Here is a 20,949-nt window from a genome sequence, read left to right as displayed (position 1 = left end):
CACCGTGTTGTTTCTTGAAATTCCTCTTGTAGGTGGCATAATTATCTGTGGATGTTCTAATATACTTTCTTTAGTGTTATCATACTCCAGTCCATTTACTTCTATTGTAGCATTTCCATAAGTTATTATCACCGATCCGTTTATGCAGGGGTCATTGCCTTCTTGTGTTTTTACTTTAGTTTCCTTCGCATTAAAGATGAAGATGTATCCCTTTTCTAGTTCAAATATATCTGTGACCATGCCTGTATTCTTTAGTAGATTCTGAATACATGATTTGTTTGTTGGAAGTGTTTTAATGCTTTCTATGTCGCAAATGGATTTGTTGGCAGTTTGTTGGCATTTGTTCGAAAGGTGTACAATTTTATAATCGTTGTATGCTATAAGCTTAGGCGCTATTATAAAAAATGTTTTGTTGAGTGGTAATGGTATAGTTCTAGCCATTTTATAATTTTGTTTTTCGAATATAATTTCAAATATTATTTTATCTTGTGTATTATATGTATTTAGTTTAATTAATTTGTATATCTCTTGTTTTGATTCGATAGTAATATTATGTTTTCTTATGATCATTTAAATTTTTGTGATCTCTTTTGGATCTAGTATTAGCTTAGGTATTATTTTTATTTTAGCCATTATTATACTCTCTGATAGATCATTTAAATGATTTACAAGCCGATCTATATTATATATTATTGTATTAATGTATTGTAATTTATTAATTTGGTCCTGTTCTTTCGATAGTTCTTTAATAATTTTATTTTGAGATGTTTCTAAAAATCGACCTATCATAGCTTGCTCTTGGTTAATACTTTTTGCTATATCTTGGAATCTTATTTGTATCTCATTTATAAATGCTTCTGGATCTAGTAACGCATTCGTTAAGTTTCTTTCTTTTTCTTTTAATGTGTTTTTTTTTTCTTTTATCTCTTGGCCATCATTGGCGTCCATATTACCGGTTATTGATTTTACGATACTTCCTAACTCCGTTAACTAAGCCCCGTTTTTGTTTTCCCGAGGGTGCTAGTATTTCTATCTTTTCCCGCAATTGGGCTATCTTACCCTCTAGGATATAGGCTGCGTCAATGAGCGTTTCATCTTGCTGTATCAAATTTAGTGTACTACTAAATTGTTCTACACAGCTTTCATATTCCTGTAGGTCTATTATATGTTTAATATTTTTATACATTCTCCTAATTCTATTTTGGCGATGGGATTAGTGGACTCATTAATATCTTAGATCGATATCAATTGTGCCGAAACTAGCACGAATCTAAAAAAAGTAAGAGAGAAAGCCGAGACCTTTAGTTATCTACTTGTTTCTTTGTAGTCTTTCTGATTTTAGACTTGTGTATCTTTTGACCTCTGCTTGTTTTAAATGTAGGTCCATGTACCATGTGAAACGAGGTGTAATCTTATTTCTTCTGTTTTCTTTTCTAAAGATCTTGTCCCCTTCCTCTATTTCTATTTCATCCGTTCTATTCTCATTTAATTTCATAATTCTCTTGTATACTGTCTCTTCTAACTTACGTTTTACTTTTGGGTATAATTTTTCTCGAAATATATTTAACTGATTTAAACAATCATGCTCTCCATTAAATTTCACAGAGTTATTAAAAGTGTGGGTTTTACCATGGAAAAGTTCATAGTTATGAAGTTATCATGGTTTCTGATCTCTCTACAGGTGAGTTACTAGAAGACTGTTGAAACGAGGTGACATGTAATTGAATATTGTATTGGCAACAAAACTTTTTGAATACTTCCCAAATTCCGGACCTTGGTCATATACCAGTTTTTTAGGAATTCCAAATAATTCCCCAAATTTTTAAAAGCTTTTATAATGCATATCGAATTTCTATTAGTTACTACATAAGCCCAAGCAAATTTTGAAAATTTATCTATTAGCGTTAAGTTATACTTCCCACTGATTGTATATATATCCATATGTACTATTTTAAGTGGAGCACTTGAAGTTTCCAGAGTTTGATAGGTTATTTTTGGCGGCTGTCTATCGTATTTTAGCCTAAGACATATTTCGCAGTTATTAATAACGTTGCCTATTATGCTTTTCATATTAGGAAAATATATTTATCTTTTTTAATGTAAATACGATTCATCTATACCCCTATGATTTCTCTTCTGGTGGTCTTTATTAATATTTCTTCCTGATTAGCTTTATCCTTTTCTTCTGGCAGCAGCTCGAGTGATCTAACAAGTGTGAAAGTTTTATCTTGTGGAAAATTTTGTGCATAAACTTCTTGTACTATTTTAAAAGTATCATCTGTTGTAAAAATTGCATAAATCTTTTTTGGTTTAAGTGTTGCTTTTAATATGCGTTCTACATTCTCTTTTGTAAATGTTGTTTCCCTCAAGTATTTTGTTAGTTTATTTTTGAAAGGTATTATTATTTTCTGTTCCGTTGTCTGTCCTCTCTGCAATACTATTTGTAAAGTAAAATCATTTATCGGGTTTTCTGTTATAGGTATCTGTATGTTAGTTATTGTATTCGTTGTGATGTCCGTTGCTACTACTTCGTTTGTGTGTACCTCATGATCAATTCTACTAAGCGCATCCGCTATAACGTTCTGTGAGCCTTTTTTATATATTATGTCGAAATCGTATTCCATTAATTGTATCCTCCATCTTAATATTTATACCCGTTACTCGTAGAGTAAAAGGGTATACTAGATTCGTTGAAAAGTATGTAACAGGCAGAAGGAAGCGTTTCCGACCATATGAAGTATATATATTCTTGATCAGGACCAATAGCCGAGTTGATATGACCATGTCCGTCGGTCCGTCTGGCTGTCCGTCCGTATGAACGCTGTGATCTCAGGAACTACAAAAGCTAGAAAGTTGAGAATAAGCATACAGACTCCAGAGTAATAGACGCAGCGCAAGTTTGTCGACCTCACTTTTTAAAAATGTTTTGATATTTTTTTATTTTTGTTTTGGACTTGTAAATTTCTATCGATTTCTAACTTGTTGCCACGCCCACAAACCGCCAAAAACTGTCAGGGTTGAAGACTCTCTTTCGCACTTCCACTACCTGAGTAACGGGTATTAGATAGTCGGGGAACTCGACTATAGCGTTCTTAAAAAAATGCAAATAAGATTCAGTTAAATTATTTTAAATTTAAATTTATTTTATAAACCCCATGAAATGCGCACTTCAAGTAAACAATACTGTTTGGCATAAACTGAAGGAAATGCAGGAATACCTAAAGAGCGTAAAATATCACGGGAATAATATATATTGTCTTGATGGCTTGATCCAAACTACTGAAGCTATATTTGGACTCATCAAAGATATATTTAAGGACCACATAGACCACTTTTTCTTTTTAACAAGTGGAGTTAACCAGGATCCCCTTGAAAATATATTTGCTTGCGTTCGAGCAAAAGGTGGTAACTGCAGAAATCCTTCAGGTAATGAATTTAATATAATATTTGCCAAGCTTATATCGTTACACTTTTTTAAATTTTCCCAAAACTCTAATTGCGAATCAGATGATGATGTGATGTTGCCAATAGAGTTCGATTCGATTATATATCAGCCTTGCATTGAAAAAAAGAAATACAGCAGCAAGAATACTCTGTGTCATTTTCTGAAATTTTAGAAGGCAATGAGAGGTACTTTGACCAAAACATTAATCAAATTTGTTTCTTAGATCAAAATTGATTTCTTCTAGCACACGTTTTTACTCACACAAGCAAGACAACTCTATTCACTTCAGTACCAGTCCCTAAGGATTCCCTAACGAATCCCTAGGGAGTTCCCAGGACTCCTAGAGGAATCCTCGGGGAAGTCTCCATACAAATCTGGGAGGAATTTCCATACAACAGGCGTTCGTGGCGAGGAATTCGAAATTCCCGAATAAATCCTCTGAAATTCCTCAGGTATTCCTCGGGAATATCGAAAAATAAGCAAGGGGTTTTCACTAGGAATTCCCGAGGATTTTCCCAAGGAATTCCTTGGAAATTCCTCAGTTATTCCTCGGGAATATCGAAAAATAAGCAAGGGGTTTTCCCCAGGAATTCCTCAGAAATTCCTAGACGAATTCCTCCGGTATTCTTGGACGAATTCCTCAGGAATTCCTGGACGAATTCCCGAGGATTTTTCCGAGGAATTCCTGGACGAATTCCTCAGGAATTCTTGGACGAATTCCTCAGGAATTGCTGGACGAATTCCCGAGGTATTCCTGGACGAATTCATCTGGAATTTCTGGACGAATTCCCGAGGGTTTTCCCGAGGTATTCCTGAGGAATTCCCAAGGAATATACCTGTAAGTCCAGAAAAATCTCTCAAAAAATTAAAAAATTTATTTAAATGGTAAATTAAACTTTTATTTTTTCTATTATTCTACTAATTTTTTCCTTTTTTGTTAGCATTATTTTTTACACATGCCAGTGCGTGGGCCAAGGCCTTCTCTGCTGGCTGCTGGCCTTCTAATGTGCTTATGCTTTCTGTAACGAAAAGTAATTTAATAATAATATTATTAGATTATAGCAAAATAACAAATATACATACCAATCAGAACGGAAAAGAATTTGGGAAATTTTTTTAAAGACTTTTTCCCGTTTAGGCCGTCTATGTTGTAGGCGCACAAGAGCGTTTCTGACAAAACGCCCTTTATTGCTTTGGACAAATGGTTGCTCTTTAAAATTTTTGTTATTGCTTCCATCTGAAAGAAAAAAATAAAAACACAGAATGAATTTTACGATCACTTAGACCATATATACTTTACTAACGTAGCGTTCTTGGGACCCTGAGCTTATGTTCTGATCTAAAGCCACCAGGTCTTCCTCCGATGTGTCTGGGAACGCCACTTCCACAGCCACATTCTTCGCCTTCCCCTTCACGAAAATCTCCAACAAGGCCGTCATCCTCGCAACCTGGTTTGTGGTCTCCGCCAGCTGCTTCGTGTTGACCTCCAACACCGTCTCCAATGACCGAACTCTTTGGCTGATCTCGGCCGTCTTCGCCAGCTTCTTCGTGTTGGCCTCCAACACCGTCTCCAAAGAACGAATTATTTGGCAGATCTCGGCCAATTGGTCGTTAATTGTCGGTGGTGGCCGGGTTTCCATCACAAGATCATCCTCTATTAAATAGAAATAGTACTGATATAAAAATGACTGCAATAAGATTTTATATGGTTCTCTTACCCTCAAGGGAGAAAACAAATCGGGTGAGTTTTTGGCTAGTTGTCAGCTCTTCAGACATCTTAAAAGAACTATAAAAAATGATATTGTATTTTATGTTTTTCTTGTTATACTTTAATTAAATACGTTTTTTTTTCGGTCATCGAACCGAGGCAGGTGAATCTTCTAAAGATACCTAAAACGCCGTCGTTTAAGGTTTGCCCGATTCATATTGAAAAATACGCCTACGGACTAAACACCTGCAAAATAAAATTTAAATAAAATTAACAAAGGGAGAATGTAAACCCTACGAAAAATGTATATATTGAACTGGCACTATTTCGCTCTTATATGGCATCGCTACCGCTTTCCTAACCATATTAGTAACCTTAAATCTTTCTAAATCGAGTGCCATATTCCCACTTGCTAAGCAAATACCTAGAGCCAAAGAGGATACAGGCGCATTATAAAAGCTACGAATGTCTAAAAATCTCCTACCTATAATAAAAATACCTTCTGTATCCTGTTCAAAAGAATCTACTTAAATCGGGATGTGTTCTAGTACATAACAATAACTATCTGGCCTTTTATTCCAAAGCGTACATCCCTTCAACTTCAAAACACTACCTTCTAAATTTACGGGATCATTGTCCACTCGAATCCCACTATTCTCAACAATCTTCCTATAAATTTGTTGTAATATTTTACATGAAGTAAGCCGTGAACATTGTATGAAACACTACTTTCTCCATAAATAATTGGAAAATTGTTCACAAATAAATCCAACATTTGCTGGGCATTATTTATGTTTGACTCTCGTTGCAAGTGAGAGGAAAGCAGCCTGTAAGCACAGTGCAGCAAAAGGAATGAGTAATACTGGTCATCATTAATTGTATCTTTAAGAGCTACAATACCAGTGTATAACGAAAATTGTCTAAACTCTGTGGCTTTCCAATGCGGCAATTCATCCAATGTTCTTGGTTTTCGAGCAAACTCTTGCGGGACGCAGCTCTTCGTCGATAGCAAACATTGGGATATTAGCTGTTTCCTTGGTTTGGAAACCCTATATTCTTGATCTATTTTATTTTCCACTATTCTTTTTAAAAATTTTCGCATGACACCCAATTCAATAAGGTGTATGCAATCTAAAGGGACTTGAGTTACCATTAGAACCCCAAGTTTTTCTAAAGCGGACTGAACAGTTAAATATTCTACTTTATGGTGGTTACGATATGTCCTTTACCTAAAGTTTTCATCCGTAATCAATTCACCACGTTCAGTGCTAAATGTCAATACAGAATCTACTTTTCGTCCTACCTGGGTACATTTGCTGCAACCATGGCTAGACGTATGTCCAGGCGTGCCAGTAATAAATGCTCGAGCAGGAGCATCACAAACTATGGCTCTAATTTCCAAACCAATTTTTTTATTAGAGATTGTCAAACCGTTTTTAATAATTTCGGAAGTTTCGGACACAAATTTAGATACAAAATCTTTGCAAATAAATGGCTTATTACGTCTTATAAAAACTCCAATTGGCAATACGGGGCGGCCATGGATATTATTTATTCTTAGAAGAATGGGCCATAACTGTGCTCTAGAACTCTTAAAAATTGGAAGTCCGTCAATGTTTATATCGATGATCAGTACGTCCGGCAATTGGGGAAACACTGATAGTTTATTTAATTGTTTTGCTAAACCGATATGTAAATAGGAGCCGCCCGCTACTTTACTTATATCGGGTTTATCAAAACAATTAAATTTATAAAAGGGCTTAATTTTCAACTAATGAGCATTTAAAATCTCAATAAGTTCTATGGCACATGTTCGTGTTGGCTTATGCTTTAAATACCAATTTTTTATCTGTGTATTTAAGTCAGAGCTATCACGAACATGTGAATCTAAGCTACCTACATCAAAATTACTAGCTCTTATCTCATCTTCCCCCATAAGTGGCTCCGATTCCCTATTCCCTATTTACTGTTGTGCTAGGCCCTGCTACTTCACCTATACCCTCGCTTTCGATTTGATTGGGCCTTTCTAGAGCACTTCGCCTCATAATATTTTTCCTTTCCTTAGCTGCTAATTTATTAATATATCTAGAGCCAACCATTTTCTTCCTTTGCTAATTTTAATGAGGACAAAAGAATTACTTTATTTTAACGTATTTAATTAAGTGTTATTTATTTATTATTTTTATGTATTTATTATTTTTTATATTATTTATTTATTATTAGCTTTATCATAAAATAATCATCAATAAATAATAATAATTACCACCGAAGAAGTCCACAGCAAAAAGCGATTTTTTCAACAAATATTTATATTGTGATTGGCTTTTAGTTGTGGATTTTTTCGCGCGATTAATCAAAATTAAAATTTTTATGCTACTCTATTTGTATGCCAAAATAAAAATAGAGGCGCATGAAAACTTATCTTTAAAAAAATAGTGCGGCCCATTTTAAACTTTAATTTCGACTTGGGCGTGGTATATTTTATAATGAATATAAAATTAACATAACAATTGCATTCCATAGTTTTTTTTCTGTGCACATTCTTTTAGCACTTCACATTTCTTGCGCTTAAGATATTATGTACTTTTCGCAAAATCATGCACTTTGGAATGCAATTAGCTATGCTAACTTATCAACACGAATCACTTTACTTACCGGATTTATATTTTATTTTGTTGAAAATAAATTGAATTTTTTCACAAACACGACGTGTCACTTTCACAATTAATTGCAAATGCAAAAGAAAAGGGGTGACGGAAAACGAAACCGAAAATTCTGACAGGCACGCGCCAGGGTATTTCCGACCATAATGATCCCGTGTAATTAGAATTACATAGATAAATAATTAAAAACGGACGCATTGACGTTGCCTATAGCGACAGTTTAATTTCTTACAAAATGTAAAATCCTTAAATCAACAAATATAAATTAAATATCCCACCAATATCCCACCAAATATTCAGAAGTCTATACATTGCGTTTTTTCTCGACTCTGATTTTGTCTCCTCTCATCTCTCACTCTCATTTTCGGTCACTACTTCGAAAAAAAACCAACAAATATGAACTGCGGGCAGAGGCAGCGGCAGAGCCACGACAGAATTTGGCTTGACTTTGGTGTTTGAAACCAGTGTTTGAAAAGCTGCAGTCGAATTAGCAGAAGTCGCAATATTTTTGCTTTTCACTGCTTCTGCTGCGAGCGATATCAGAAAGCGAACAATTGCTTCTGCTTCTGCTTCTGAAAAATCAGAAGTCGCAGTCAAAGCATAAGTAAAAATCCCGCAGCGACGAATATCAAAAATCAGCAGCAGTCGCCGTTTTTCGTTTTTTCGCTCGCTGCTGCAGCTACCGACGACTAATAATAAAAATATTATTAAAAATAAAAAAGTACAAGAAGTACGCAATAAGTAATTTCCAAAAAATTTAGTCATTCGTAATTAAATAAAAGTCGCGGCTACTGAATGAATTTGTCGCCTCATGCGCCTGTCGCCTTATGCTGCTCGGCAGCAAAAATCAGAAGCAGCAAACAGTCGAAAGCACCGACTTACGCTGCACTATGGGGCGAACGACCACTTTTAGTGGAATAAACCCATTTTTTAAAATGTATTCAAAAAACATCAATCTATCATGTTGCGTACTTGAAATTTTAAAAGAGGGCGCCACTGTTCAGTGAACAGCTGTTTAGTCAGCTGTTTCGTTTGCGCTGCCACACCGATAACCGAATTTTTGTTAATCGCTGAAAAATCTTTCAACTTTGAAGTGACAAAAAGTGCATAAACAAATATAAAAATTGTTACTTATAACATGAAATCCAATCCTTGTGGTTTGTAATATGTGTTTGTGATCGTCAAATGTTGAAATTAATTGTGGTGTCCCAATAATCTTCTGTAAGTTCTAACCCTAATAAAACACAACTTTTGTAGTGTATTCTAATTTTTAAATAGAGCAACAAAGTGAGTCCGGCTCTCTCCGGCTCTAAAACCTGTTATATGTTGTAGAGTTATCAATTCTTAGTATATGCTATAAGTATAAATGCACACTTTTGCACACTTTCTCCAAAATTTAACTTTTAAGGGACTTACCTCAAAGTGAAAAACAGCGAGTTGTTTGAGAAATGGAAAGCAGAGACGACGAGTACTGGAAAAAAAACGCCATTTTTAATTGTTTAAGAGTTTTGATTCGTGGATCTTGTTCTGAGCACGACAAAAATGTCTAATAGATAAAAGCAACATCTTAAGCTGGAAAATTTCTGAGTTTTGGCGAAATTCCAAATGGAACCTAACACAATTTAAACGAAGACATCCGTTGTTGTAACGAAAGGTTCAAGAGCTGTTGGACGGCCTGGATTACCATATATATCCAAAAAAAAAAGTACTCAAAGAAAGGAAGTTGCAGATGTGGTAAAAAGGTCAGAAAATGTACAATTCCTAATTCAAGTAGCAAGTGCTACTGCTCGAAAGCAGGCGCAGCCTGACCTTGCCTATATTTTAAAGTTGTTAGCCATATGTCCAGGAAAAGCAAAAGCTATACGCGTTTTTTTAAGACAGCCAGCGGCCAACACAACAAAAGTGTCTGCTGATGAGGCTTTAGCTCTGCTTTTGGACCAGGGTCTGACAAAACAGCAGTATTGTGCAATAAGGGACCAAACAAAAAACAATGTTTTTCCCTCATATTTAGAGGTAGCGGGTCGAAAAAAAGATTGCCGGCCGAGAGACATAAAAGTTTCTGAAACAAAAGCCGAAGTACCTCTACAAAATCTTCTAGACCACACTGCATCTCGAATTGCATCCTTACAAAATGAGGTTATTTTAAGCGCAATGCAAAATCAAGGCACGGATTTCCTATCTGCAGATCTCATTTTAAGCTACGGGATTGATGGTAGTTCTGGACAGTCTAGCTACAAGCAAGGATACTCGTCTGAGCAACCCATTAACAGCGATTCGTCTTTTCGCTACGACGGTAACGACATTAAGAATTGTGGATGCATCCAGTAACATATTGTGGAATAATAGGACACCACAATCAATTCGATATTGTCGTCCTTTGAAATTAGCTTTCATGAAGGAGTCAACAGATGTGATACTTCAGGAAAATAATTCATTGAAAAAAGAAATACAGAATTTGAAGTCATGCAAAATTCTCATGAATAACGGAAAAATCCTGTACATCAAATTTCGATTATATTTGACCGTTATCGATGGTACAAAGGCTCAACGCATTGACAGGAACAAAATCATCTCAAGCTTGCCCAATTTGTGGAGCTAAGCCAAAGGATTTTTTAAACAACAAAAACTTTAAATGTGAACAGTTTTAACCAGTTATGACTAATTTAAAATATGGATTAAGTCCCCTGCACAGCTGGATTCGGTTGTTTGAATTCGTTTTGCACGCTGGCTATAAATTACAGGTACAAAAATGGAAAATTTATAATCAGGATGACAAAAGATTAGTCGCTGCGAGAAAAGCACATGTTCAAGCCATGTTTTGGAAGCAGTTGTCACTGAAAGTTGATCAACCCAAAGTTGGCGGATTTGGCAGCACAAATGACGGAAATACCGCTCGTCGTGCATTTAGTGACCCAAAACAATTTTCGGACATAACTGGAATAAATCTTCAACTTATTTCCAATCTGAGGACAATATTAATTTGTCTCTCGTGTCAGTTGCCTATTAATGTTGTCAAATTTAAAAACTTCTGCTACGCAACCGCGGAAATTATAATCGGCGTGTATCCTTGGCTTACTTTGGAGAAGAGGGTGCTGAATCAAGGAATAAGCTTTATAAATCCGATCGCCTACACCACGCAAGGAAAATTAGCCGAAAGGATAATTTTACTGATGTTTTCCAGAGAGCAATGGATACATCAGATCCAATCATATAATCAGAAAGCCTCAAAAGAAGAGTACAAAAACGTCTTTGCCTACCGGATGAAGTAACAGGATAACTGTCTTGTGAATTTAAGAGCACCGAAAAATTGGACGACGATGACCTTCCTGAAAATATATTGGGATATTCCTGGAATATGGTGCTGGAAAACGAAGGCGATGACGATGAACAATGATACATAAATATATTTATTACAATAAAATTTTAGTTCCTTAAATTTCAGGTTTTTTGGGATACATTAGTTTATGCTATTTTTTAGGAAAAAAAAGCTGTGAAGCAAGAATAAAAACTTCGATATTTTTTAAAAACAAGGTATGCAACCCCCATTTTTTACTTTATTGGTTTATTTTAAGATTATATTTTAAATTTTTTAGATCAAAAAATTTTTTTCTGTACACTGAAAAAAAATTTGTGTTGATTTTTTTTGTTTGAAGGCAAAACCACGCCCATTTTTCCTCAATTATATTACTATTTGTATCATGAACATAATTAAAAAAACAGAACTTAAATATGTTGCTTCGTTCTCGAGTTATTAATTAATTCCACTAAAAGTGGTCGTTCGCCCCATAGTGCGCTGCTGCGACTGTTGGTCAGCAGCAATAGCAACGAAAATCAGAAGCAGCAAACAGTCGAAGGCGCCGACTTCTGCTGCTGCGACTGTTGGTCAGCAGCAATAGCAACAAAAATCAAAAGCAGCAAACAGTCGAAGGCACCGACTTATGCTGCTGCGACTGCCGACGACTTCCGAAAGTCGTCGGTAGCTGCAGCAGCGAGCGAAAAAACGAAAAACGGCGACTGCTGCTGATTTTTGATATTCGTCGCTGCGGGATTTTTACTTATGCTTTGACTGCGACTTCTGATTTTTCAGAAGCAGAAGCAGAAGCAAAATCATGTGAAATGAAACTTACGGCAGTTTTTTAAACGCTGTTTGAAACTTTGCTAGAAAAAGCCTGTGAGATTTGTTTTTGTTTTTCGAACTCTGGCGAGGAAAAATACGGGCAAGGAATTTTGGTACTGAAGGGAGAGGTCTGCATGAATACAGTCAAAGCAGCATTTGGTACTCTTACTCAAAGTTCTGACTGACTGAGTGAAAAATAGTCAAGCCATGAGTTAAAAAATTTACTATATTCGAACGGAGAAGCAATGCACAAATGTGTACTCGCGAACGAGTACTCGGAATAACCGTGCGCCGCGATGGCGACATCAAATTTATTGCGTATTTGTTTTTTCGTTTTTGTCTTGCTTTTTAATACAAGACATAGAAAAATAGAAAGACATGGATTAATCAATTACTGAATGCAGAAACATAATTTTGTTTATAGTATCAGAATTGTTAAATTATTTTAATTCATTCACACTTATTCTATTCATTCCGCTTTCGATTGAATTTCACTCATTTCGCATACAACGAAAACAACGGTAACCAATGCGCAATTTACTCATTTGAAACCGTTTCGGCACGTCGAATTGCGAGTTAGGCTTGTGAGTACTCAAAAAACCGAAAATTTTGAGTGCACTCGTGCAGACCTCTAGTGTGTATACGTAAAATAGATAGTTAGACCGGCGGCGGGAGTCACCATCAGAGCGAGAGTCCTTTTGGTTCTGTCAATCGTGGCCCAGATGACGTAGATAGTTGCAAAATCCAGTTATGTATCGCTTCTCTAGTCATTTTCCAATTGTTTTCTTTAATTATATAGCAGTTTATTTCGTTTGTGATATTTATACCCGTTACTTGTAGAGTAAAAGGGTATACTAGATTCGTTGAAAAGTATGTAACAGGCAGAAGGAAGCGTTTCCGACCATATAAAGTATATATATTCTTGATCAGGACCAATAGCCGAGTCGATATGACCATGTCCGTCTGTCCGTCTGGCTGTCCGTCCGTATGAACGCTGTGATCTCCGGAACTACAAAAGCAAGAAAGTTGAGATTAAGCATACATACTCCAGAAACATAGACGCAGCGCATGTTTGTCGATTCATGTTGCCACGCCCACTCTAACGCCCACAAACCGCCCAAAACTTTTGAAAAATGTTTTGATATTTTTTCATTTTTGTATTAGTCTTGTAAGTTTCTATCAATTTACCAAAAAACTTTTTGCCACACCCACTCTAACGCCCACAAACCGCCCAAAGCAGCTACGCTCACACTTTTGAAAATTTTTTTGATATTTTTTCATTTTTGTATTGGTCATGTAAATTTCTATCGATTAGCCAAAAAACTTTCTGCCACGCCCACTATAACGCCTACAAACCGCCAAAAACTTTAAGACTCTCCTTCTCCCTTCCACTAGCTAAGTAACGGGTATCAGATAGTCGGGGAACTAGACTATAGCGTTCTCTTTTGTTTTATTTTAAGTATATAAAATATGTCTGGACAATAGACGTCCGTTCGTTAGCAATAATGAATAAAAAGTGAGTTGAATGCTGAAAAATGTCTTTGTCTTATATATATATCTTAGCTAGCATAATTGGTTTACGTTATAATTTTGCAGCCAGCCAACCTGCAATGCTTTGACATAGTCATATTCTTCCTGATTTAGCTTCTAAGCGGATGTGTCTGCAGTTGCGACATTCGCTTATTAGCTACAATGTTTCCCGGTTCTATAACATGTTAGTGAACTTGGAACGATCGAGGGGGTTTCGGTGGGGAGTGTAGGCGTGGTACCGATTGAAGCGATGGCCATAGTGACGGAATGTCCAGCGCGACCATGGGTACATGATGTTCTGTGTTGTTGTGTGCTGTGTTGTTGTGTTACTTGCGATGATTACCCTCTTATGTGTGTCTATTGCTTCTAGATGTAGTCTTTGCAGTGTCAGTGTTTCCACCGTGTTGTTTCTTGAAATTCCTCTTGTAGGTGGCATAATTATCTGTGGATGTTCTAATATACTTTCTTTAGTGTTATCATACTCCAGTCCATTTACTTCTATTGTAGCATTTCCATAAGTTATTATCACCGATCCGTTTATGCAGGGGTCATTGCCTTCTTGTGTTTTTACTTTAGTTTCCTTCGCATTAAAGATGAAGATGTATCCCTTTTCTAGTTCAAATATATCTGTGACCATGCCTGTATTCTTTAGTAGATTCTGAATACATGATTTGTTTGTTGGAAGTGTTTTAATGCTTTCTATGTCGCAAATGGATTTGTTGGCAGTTTGTTGGCATTTGTTCGAAAGGTGTACAATTTTATAATCGTTGTATGCTATAAGCTTAGGCGCTATTATAAAAAATGTTTTGTTGAGTGGTAATGGTATAGTTCTAGCCATTTTATAATTTTGTTTTTCGAATATAGGTATCTTAATTTCAAATATTATTTTATCTTGTGTATTATATGTATTTAGTTTAATAAATTTGTATATCTCTTGTTTTGATTCGATAGTAATATTTTGTTTTCTTATGATCTCTTAAATTTTTGTGATCTCTTTTGGATCTAGTATTAGCTTAGGTATTATTTTTATTTTAGCCATTATTATACGCTCTGATAAATCATTTAAATGATTTACAAGCCGATCTATATTATATATTATTCTATTAATGTATTGTAATTTATTAATTTGGTCCTGTTCTTTCGATAGTTCTTTAAAAATTTTATTTTGAGATGTTTCTAAAAATCGACCTATCATAGCTTGCTCTTGGTTAATACTTTTTGCTATATCTTGGAATCTTATTTGTATCTCATTTATAAATGCTTCTGGATCTAGTAACGCATTCGTTAAGTTTCTTTTTTATACCCGTTACTCGTAGAGTAAAAGGGTATACTAGATTCGTTGAAAAGTATGTAACAGGCAGAAGGAAGAGTTTCCGACCATATAAAGTATATATATTCTTGATCAGGATCAGTAGCCGAGTCGATCTGGACATGTCCGTCTGTCCGTCCGTCTGTCTGTCCGTCTGTCCGTCTGTCCGTCTGTCCGTCTGTCCGTATGAACGTCGAGATCTCAGGAACTACAAAAGCTAGAAAGTTGAGATTGAGTATACAGACTCCAGGGACATAGACGCAGCGCAAGTTTGTCGATTTAGGTTGCCACGCCCACTCTAACGCCCACAAACCGCCCAAAACTGCCACGCCCACATTTTTGAAAATGTTTTAATATTTTTCATTTTTGTATTGGTCTTGTAAATTTCTATCGATTTGCCAAAAAACTTTTGGCCACGCCCACTCTAACGCCCACAAACCGCCAAAAACTGTCCTTCGCTCTTACACTAGCTGAGTAACGGGTATCAGATAGTCGGGGAACTCGACTATAGCGTTCTCTCTTGTTTTTCTTTTAATGTGTTTTTTTTTTCTTTTATCTCTTGGCCATCATTGGCGTCCATATTACCGGTTATTGATTTTACGATACTTCCTAACTCCGTTAACTAAGCCCCGTTTTTGTTTTCCCGAGGGTGCTAGTATTTCTATCTTTTCCCGCAATTGGGCTATCTTACCCTCTAGGATATAGGCTGCGTCAATGAGCGTTTCATCTTGCTGTATCAAATTTAGTGTACTACTAAATTGTTCTACACAGCTTTCATATTCCTGTAGGTCTATTATATGTTTAATATTTTTATACATTCTCCTAATTCTATTTTGGCGATGGGATTAGTGGACTCATTAATATCTTAGATCGATATCAATTGTGCCGAAACTAGCACGAATCTAAAAAAAGTAAGAGAGAAAGCCGAGACCTTTAGTTATCTACTTGTTTCTTTGTAGTCTTTCTGATTTTAGACTTGTGTATCTTTTGACCTCTGCTTGTTTTAAATGTAGGTCCATGTACCATGTGAAACGAGGTGTAATCTTATTTCTTCTGTTTTCTTTTCTAAAGATCTTGTCCCCTTCCTCTATTTCTATTTCATCCGTTCTATTCTCATTTAATTTCATAATTCTCTTGTATACTGTCTCTTCTAACTTACGTTTTACTTTTGGGTATAATTTTTCTCGAAATATATTTAACTGATTTAAACAATCATGCTTTCCATTAAATTTCACAGAGTTATTAAAAGTGTGGGTTTAACCATGGAAAAGTTCATAGTTATGAAGTTATCATGGTTTCTGATCTCTCTACAGGTGAGTTACTAGAAGACTGTTGAAACGAGGTGACATGTAATTTAATATTGTATTGGCAACAAAACTTTTTGAATACTTCCCAAATTCCGGACCTTGGTCATATGCCAGTTTTTTAGGAATTCCAAATAATTCCCCAAATTTTTAAAAGCTTTTATAATGCATATCGAATTTCTATTAGTTACTACATAAGCCCAAGCAAATTTTGAAAATTTATCTATTAGCGTTAAGTTATACTTCCCACTGATTGTATATATATCCATATGTACTATTTTAAGTGGAGCACTTGAAGTTTCCAGAGTTTGATAGGTTATTTTTGGCGGCTGTCTATCGTATTTTAGCCTAAGACATATTTCGCAGTTATTAATAACGTTGCCTATTATGCTTTTCATATTAGGAAAATATATTTATCTTTTTTAATGTAAATACGATTCATCTATACCCCTATGATTTCTCTTCTGGTGGTCTTTATTAATATTTCTTCCTGATTAGCTTTATCCTTTTCTTCTGGCAGCAGCTCGAGTGATCTAACAAGTGTGAAAGTTTTATCTTGTGGAAAATTTTGTGCATAAACTTCTTGTACTATTTTAGAAGTATCATCTGTTGTAAAAATTGCATAAATCTTTTTTGGTTTAAGTGTTGCTTTTAATATGCGTTCTACATTCTCTTTTGTAAATGTTGTTTCCCTCAAGTATTTTCTTAGTTTATTTTTGAAAGGTATTATTATTTTCTGTTCCGTTGTCTGTCCTCTCTGCAATACTATTTGTAAAGTAAAATCATTTATCGGGTTTTCTGTTATAGGTATCTGTATGTTAGTTATTGTATTCGTTGTGATGTCCGTTGCTACTACTTCGTTTGTGTGTACCTCATGATCAATTCTACTAAGCGCATCCGCTATAACGTTCTGTGAGCCTTTTTTATATATTATGTCGAAATCGTATTCCATTAATTGTATCCTCCATCTTAATATTTTACCCGTTACTCGTAGAGTAAAAGGGTATACTAGATTCGTTGAAAAGTATGTAACAGGCAGAAAAAAGCGTTTCCGACCATATGAAGTATATATATTCTTGATCAGGACCAATAGCCGAGTTGATATGACCATGTCCGTCGGTCCGTCTGGCTGTCCGTCCGTATGAACGCTGTGATCTCAGGAACTACAAAAGCTAGAAAGTTGAGAATAAGCATACAGACTCCAGAGTAATAGACGCAGCGCAAGTTTGTCGACCTCACTTTTTAAAAATGTTTTGATATTTTTTTATTTTTGTTTTGGACTTGTAAATTTCTATCGATTTCTAACTTGTTGCCACGCCCACAAACCGCCAAAAACTGTCAGGGTTGAAGACTCTCTTTCGCACTTCCACTAGCTGAGTAACGGGTATTAGATAGTCGGGGAACTCGACTATAGCGTTCTTAAAAAAATGCAAATAAGATTCAGTTAAATTATTTTAAATTTAAATTTATTTTATAAACCCCATGAAATGCGCACTTCAAGTAAACAATACTGTTTGGCATAAACTGAAGGAAATGCAGGAATACCTAAAGAGCGTAAAATATCACGGGAATAATATATATTGTCTTGATGGCTTGATCCAAACTACTGAAGCTATATTTGGACTCATCAAAGATATATTTAAGGACCACATAGACCACTTTTTCTTTTTAACAAGTGGAGTTAACCAGGATCCCCTTGAAAATATATTTGCTTGCGTTCGAGCAAAAGGTGGTAACTGCAGAAATCCTTCAGGTAATGAATTTAATATAATATTTGCCAAGCTTATATCGTTACACTTTTTTAAATTTTCCCAAAACTCTAATTGCGAATCAGATGATGATGTGATGTTGCCAATAGAGTTCGATTCGATTATATATCAGCCTTGCATTGAAAAAAAGAAATACAGCAGCAAGAATACTCTGTGTCATTTTCTGAAATTTTAGAAGGCAATGAGAGGTACTTTGACCAAAACATTAATCAAATTTGTTTCTTAGATCAAAATTGATTTCTTCTAGCACACGTTTTTACTCACACAAGCAAGACAACTCTATTCACTTCAGTACCAGTCCCTAAGGATTCCCTAACGAATCCCTAGGGAGTTCCCAGGACTCCTAGAGGAATCCTCGGGGAAGTCTCCATACAAATCTGGGAGGAATTTCCATACAACAGGCGTTCGTGGCGAGGAATTCGAAATTCCCGAATAAATCCTCTGAAATTCCTCAGGTATTCCTCGGGAATATCGAAAAATAAGTAAGGGGTTTTCACTAGGAATTCCCGAGTAATTCCCGAGGATTTTCCCAAGGAATTCCTTGGAAATTCCTCAGTTATTCCTCGGGAATATCGAAAAATAAGCAAGGGGTTTTCCCCAGGAATTCCTCAGAAATTCCTAGACGAATTCCTCCGGTATTCTTGGACGAATTCCTCAGGAATTCCTGGACGAATTCCCGAGGATTTTTCCGAGGAATTCCTGGACGAATTCCTCAGGAATTCTTGGACGAATTCCTCAGGAATTGCTGGACGAATTCCCGAGGTATTCCTGGACGAATTCAACTGGAATTTCTGGACGAATTCCCGAGGGTTTTCCCGAGGTATTCCTGAGGAATTCCCAAGGAATATACCTGTAAGTCCAGAAAAATCTCTCAAAAAATTAAAAAATTTATTTTTTCTATTATTCTACTAATTTTTTCCTTTTTTGTTAGCATTATTTTTTACACATGCCAGTGCGTGGGCCAAGGCCTTCTCTGCTGGCTGCTGGCCTTCTAATGTGCTTATGCTTTCTGTAACGAAAAGTAATTTAATAATAATATTATTAGATTATAGCAAAATAACAAATATACATACCAATCAGAACGGAAAAGAATTTGGGAAATTTTTTTAAAGACTTTTTCCCGTTTAGGCCGTCTATGTTGTAGGCGCACAAGAGCGTTTCTGACAAAACGCCCTTTATTGCTTTGGACAAATGGTTGCTCTTTAAAATTTTTGTTATTGCTTCCATCTGAAAAAAAAAAAATAAAAACACAGAATGAATTTTACGATCACTTAGACCATATATACTTTACTAACGTGGCGTTCTTGGGACCCTGAGCTTATGTTCTGATCTAAAGCCACCAGGTCTTCCTCCGATGTGTCTGGGAACGCCACTTCCACAGCCACATTCTTCGCCTTCCCCTTCACGAAAATCTCCAACAAGGCCGTCATCCTCGCAACCTGGTTTGTGGTCTCCGCCAGCTGCTTCGTGTTGACCTCCAACACCGTCTCCAATGACCGAACTCTTTGGCTGATCTCGGCCGTCTTCGCCAGCTTCTTCGTGTTGGCCTCCAACACCGTCTCCAAAGAACGAATTATTTGGCAGATCTCGGCCAATTGGTCGTTAATTGTCGGTGGTGGCCGGGTTTCCATCACAAGATCATCCTCTATTAAATAGAAATAGTACTGATATAAAAATGACTGCAATAAGATTTTATATGGTTCTCTTACCCTCAAGGGAGAAAACAAATTGGGTGTTTTTGGCTAGTTGTCAGCTCTTCAGACATCTTAAAAGAACTATAAAAAATGATATTGTATTTTATGTTTTTCTTGTTATACTTTAATTAAATACGTTTTTTTTTCGGTCATCGAACCGAGGCAGGTGAATCTTCTAAAGATACCTAAAACGCCGTCGTTTAAGGTTTGCCCGATTCATATTGAAAAATACGCCTACGGACTAAACACCTGCAAAATAAAATTTAAATAAAATTAACAAAGGGAGAATGTAAACCCTACGAAAAATGTATATATTGAACTGGCACTATTTCGCTCTTATATGGCATCGCTACCGCTTTCCTAACCATATTAGTAACCTTAAATCTTTCTAAATCGAGTGCCATATTCCCACTTGCTAAGCAAATACCTAGAGCCAAAGAGGATACAGGCGCATTATAAAAGCTACGAATGTCTAAAAATCTCCTACCTATAATAAAAATACCTTCTGTATCCTGTTCAAAAGAATCTACTTAAATCGGGATGTGTTCTAGTACATAACAATAACTATCTGGCCTTTTATTCCAAAGCGTACATCCCTTCAACTTCAAAACACTACCTTCTAAATTTACGGGATCATTGTCCACTCGAATCCCACTATTCTCAACAATCTTCCTATAAATTTGTTGTAATATTTTACATGAAGTAAGCCGTGAACATTGTATGAAACACTACTTTCTCCATAAATAATTGGAAAATTGTTCACAAATAAATCCAACATTTGCTGGGCATTATTTATGTTTGACTCTCGTTGCAAGTGAGAGGAAAGCAGCCTGTAAGCACAGTGCAGCAAAAGGAATGAGTAATACTGGTCATCATTAATTGTATCTTTAAGAGCTACAATACCAGTGTATAACGAAAATTGTCTAAACTCTGTGGCTTTCCAATGCGGCCATTCATCCAATGTTCTTGGTTTTCGAGCAAACTCTTGCGGTACGCAGCTCTTCGTCGATAGCAAACATTGGGATATTAGCTGTTTCCTTGGTTTGGAAACCCTATATTCTTGATCTATTTTATTTTCCACTATTCTTTTTAAAAATTTTCGCATGACACCCAATTCAAGTTTTTCTAAAGCGGACTGAACAGTTAAATATTCTACTTTATGGTGGTTACGATATGTCCTTTGCCTAAAGTTTTCATCCGTAATCAATTCACCACGTTCAGTGCTAAATGTCAATACAGAATCTACTTTTCGTCCTACCTGGGTACATTTGCTGCAACCATGGCTAGACGTATGTCCAGGCGTGCCAGTAATAAATGCTCGAGCAGGAGCATCACAAACATATAGCATATCGATGATCAGTACGTCCGGCAATTGGGGAAACACTGATAGTTTATTTAATTGTTTTGCTA

General features: G+C 35.9%; 2 protein-coding genes across 3 annotated transcripts; both read right to left on the bottom strand.

Moving 5' to 3' along the window:
• Window positions 1-4,322: 4,322 nt before the first annotated feature.
• Window positions 4,323-8,061, bottom strand: LOC120457849. 2 transcript variants are annotated; one of them, XM_039645368.2, is made up of 6 exons: window positions 7,809-8,061; window positions 5,287-5,398; window positions 5,164-5,231; window positions 4,750-5,099; window positions 4,529-4,682; window positions 4,323-4,464 (listed from the first exon to the last, which is right to left on the bottom strand). In XM_039645368.2, exons 2-6 carry the CDS (start codon window positions 5,301-5,303, stop codon window positions 4,364-4,366), a joined length of 690 nt encoding a protein of 229 aa, XP_039501302.1. In that variant the 5' UTR covers window positions 5,304-5,398; window positions 7,809-8,061; the 3' UTR covers window positions 4,323-4,363. The 2 variants fall into 2 exon arrangements, with proteins under 2 accessions (XP_039501302.1, XP_039501304.1); XM_039645370.2 differs by lacking the exon at window positions 5,287-5,398 and having other exon boundaries at window positions 7,809-8,060.
• Window positions 8,062-18,753: 10,692 nt separating this feature from the next.
• On the bottom strand, window positions 18,754-19,953 carry LOC120457863. Its single transcript, XM_039645381.2, has 5 exons — window positions 19,676-19,953; window positions 19,555-19,620; window positions 19,141-19,490; window positions 18,919-19,072; window positions 18,754-18,854 (listed from the first exon to the last, which is right to left on the bottom strand). Exons 3-5 carry the CDS (start codon window positions 19,474-19,476, stop codon window positions 18,754-18,756), a joined length of 591 nt encoding a protein of 196 aa, XP_039501315.1. The 5' UTR covers window positions 19,477-19,490; window positions 19,555-19,620; window positions 19,676-19,953.
• Between the last annotated feature and the right edge of the window lie 996 nt (window positions 19,954-20,949).

The sequence above is a fragment of the Drosophila santomea genome, unplaced genomic scaffold, assembly GCF_016746245.2.
Source record: "Drosophila santomea strain STO CAGO 1482 unplaced genomic scaffold, Prin_Dsan_1.1 Segkk85_quiver_pilon_scaf, whole genome shotgun sequence".
NCBI classification, from domain to species: Eukaryota; Metazoa; Arthropoda; class Insecta; order Diptera; family Drosophilidae; genus Drosophila; species Drosophila santomea.
This window is presented reverse-complemented; position numbering and strand designations above follow the sequence as displayed.

Coding starts and splice junctions, on each gene's coding strand:
- LOC120457849 (XM_039645368.2), bottom strand. Junction 4,683..4,749: donor CAGGGTCCCAAGAACGCTAC/GTTAGTAAAGTA, acceptor TTTTTCTTTCAG/ATGGAAGCAATAACAAAAAT. Junction 4,465..4,528: donor ATTCTTTTCCGTTCTGATTG/GTATGTATATTT, acceptor TTTTCGTTACAG/AAAGCATAAGCACATTAGAA.
- LOC120457863 (XM_039645381.2), bottom strand. CDS start 19,476: ATGGAAACCCGGCCACCACCGACAATTAACGACCAATTGGCCGAGATC. Junction 19,073..19,140: donor CAGGGTCCCAAGAACGCCAC/GTTAGTAAAGTA, acceptor TTTTTTTTTCAG/ATGGAAGCAATAACAAAAAT. Junction 18,855..18,918: donor ATTCTTTTCCGTTCTGATTG/GTATGTATATTT, acceptor TTTTCGTTACAG/AAAGCATAAGCACATTAGAA.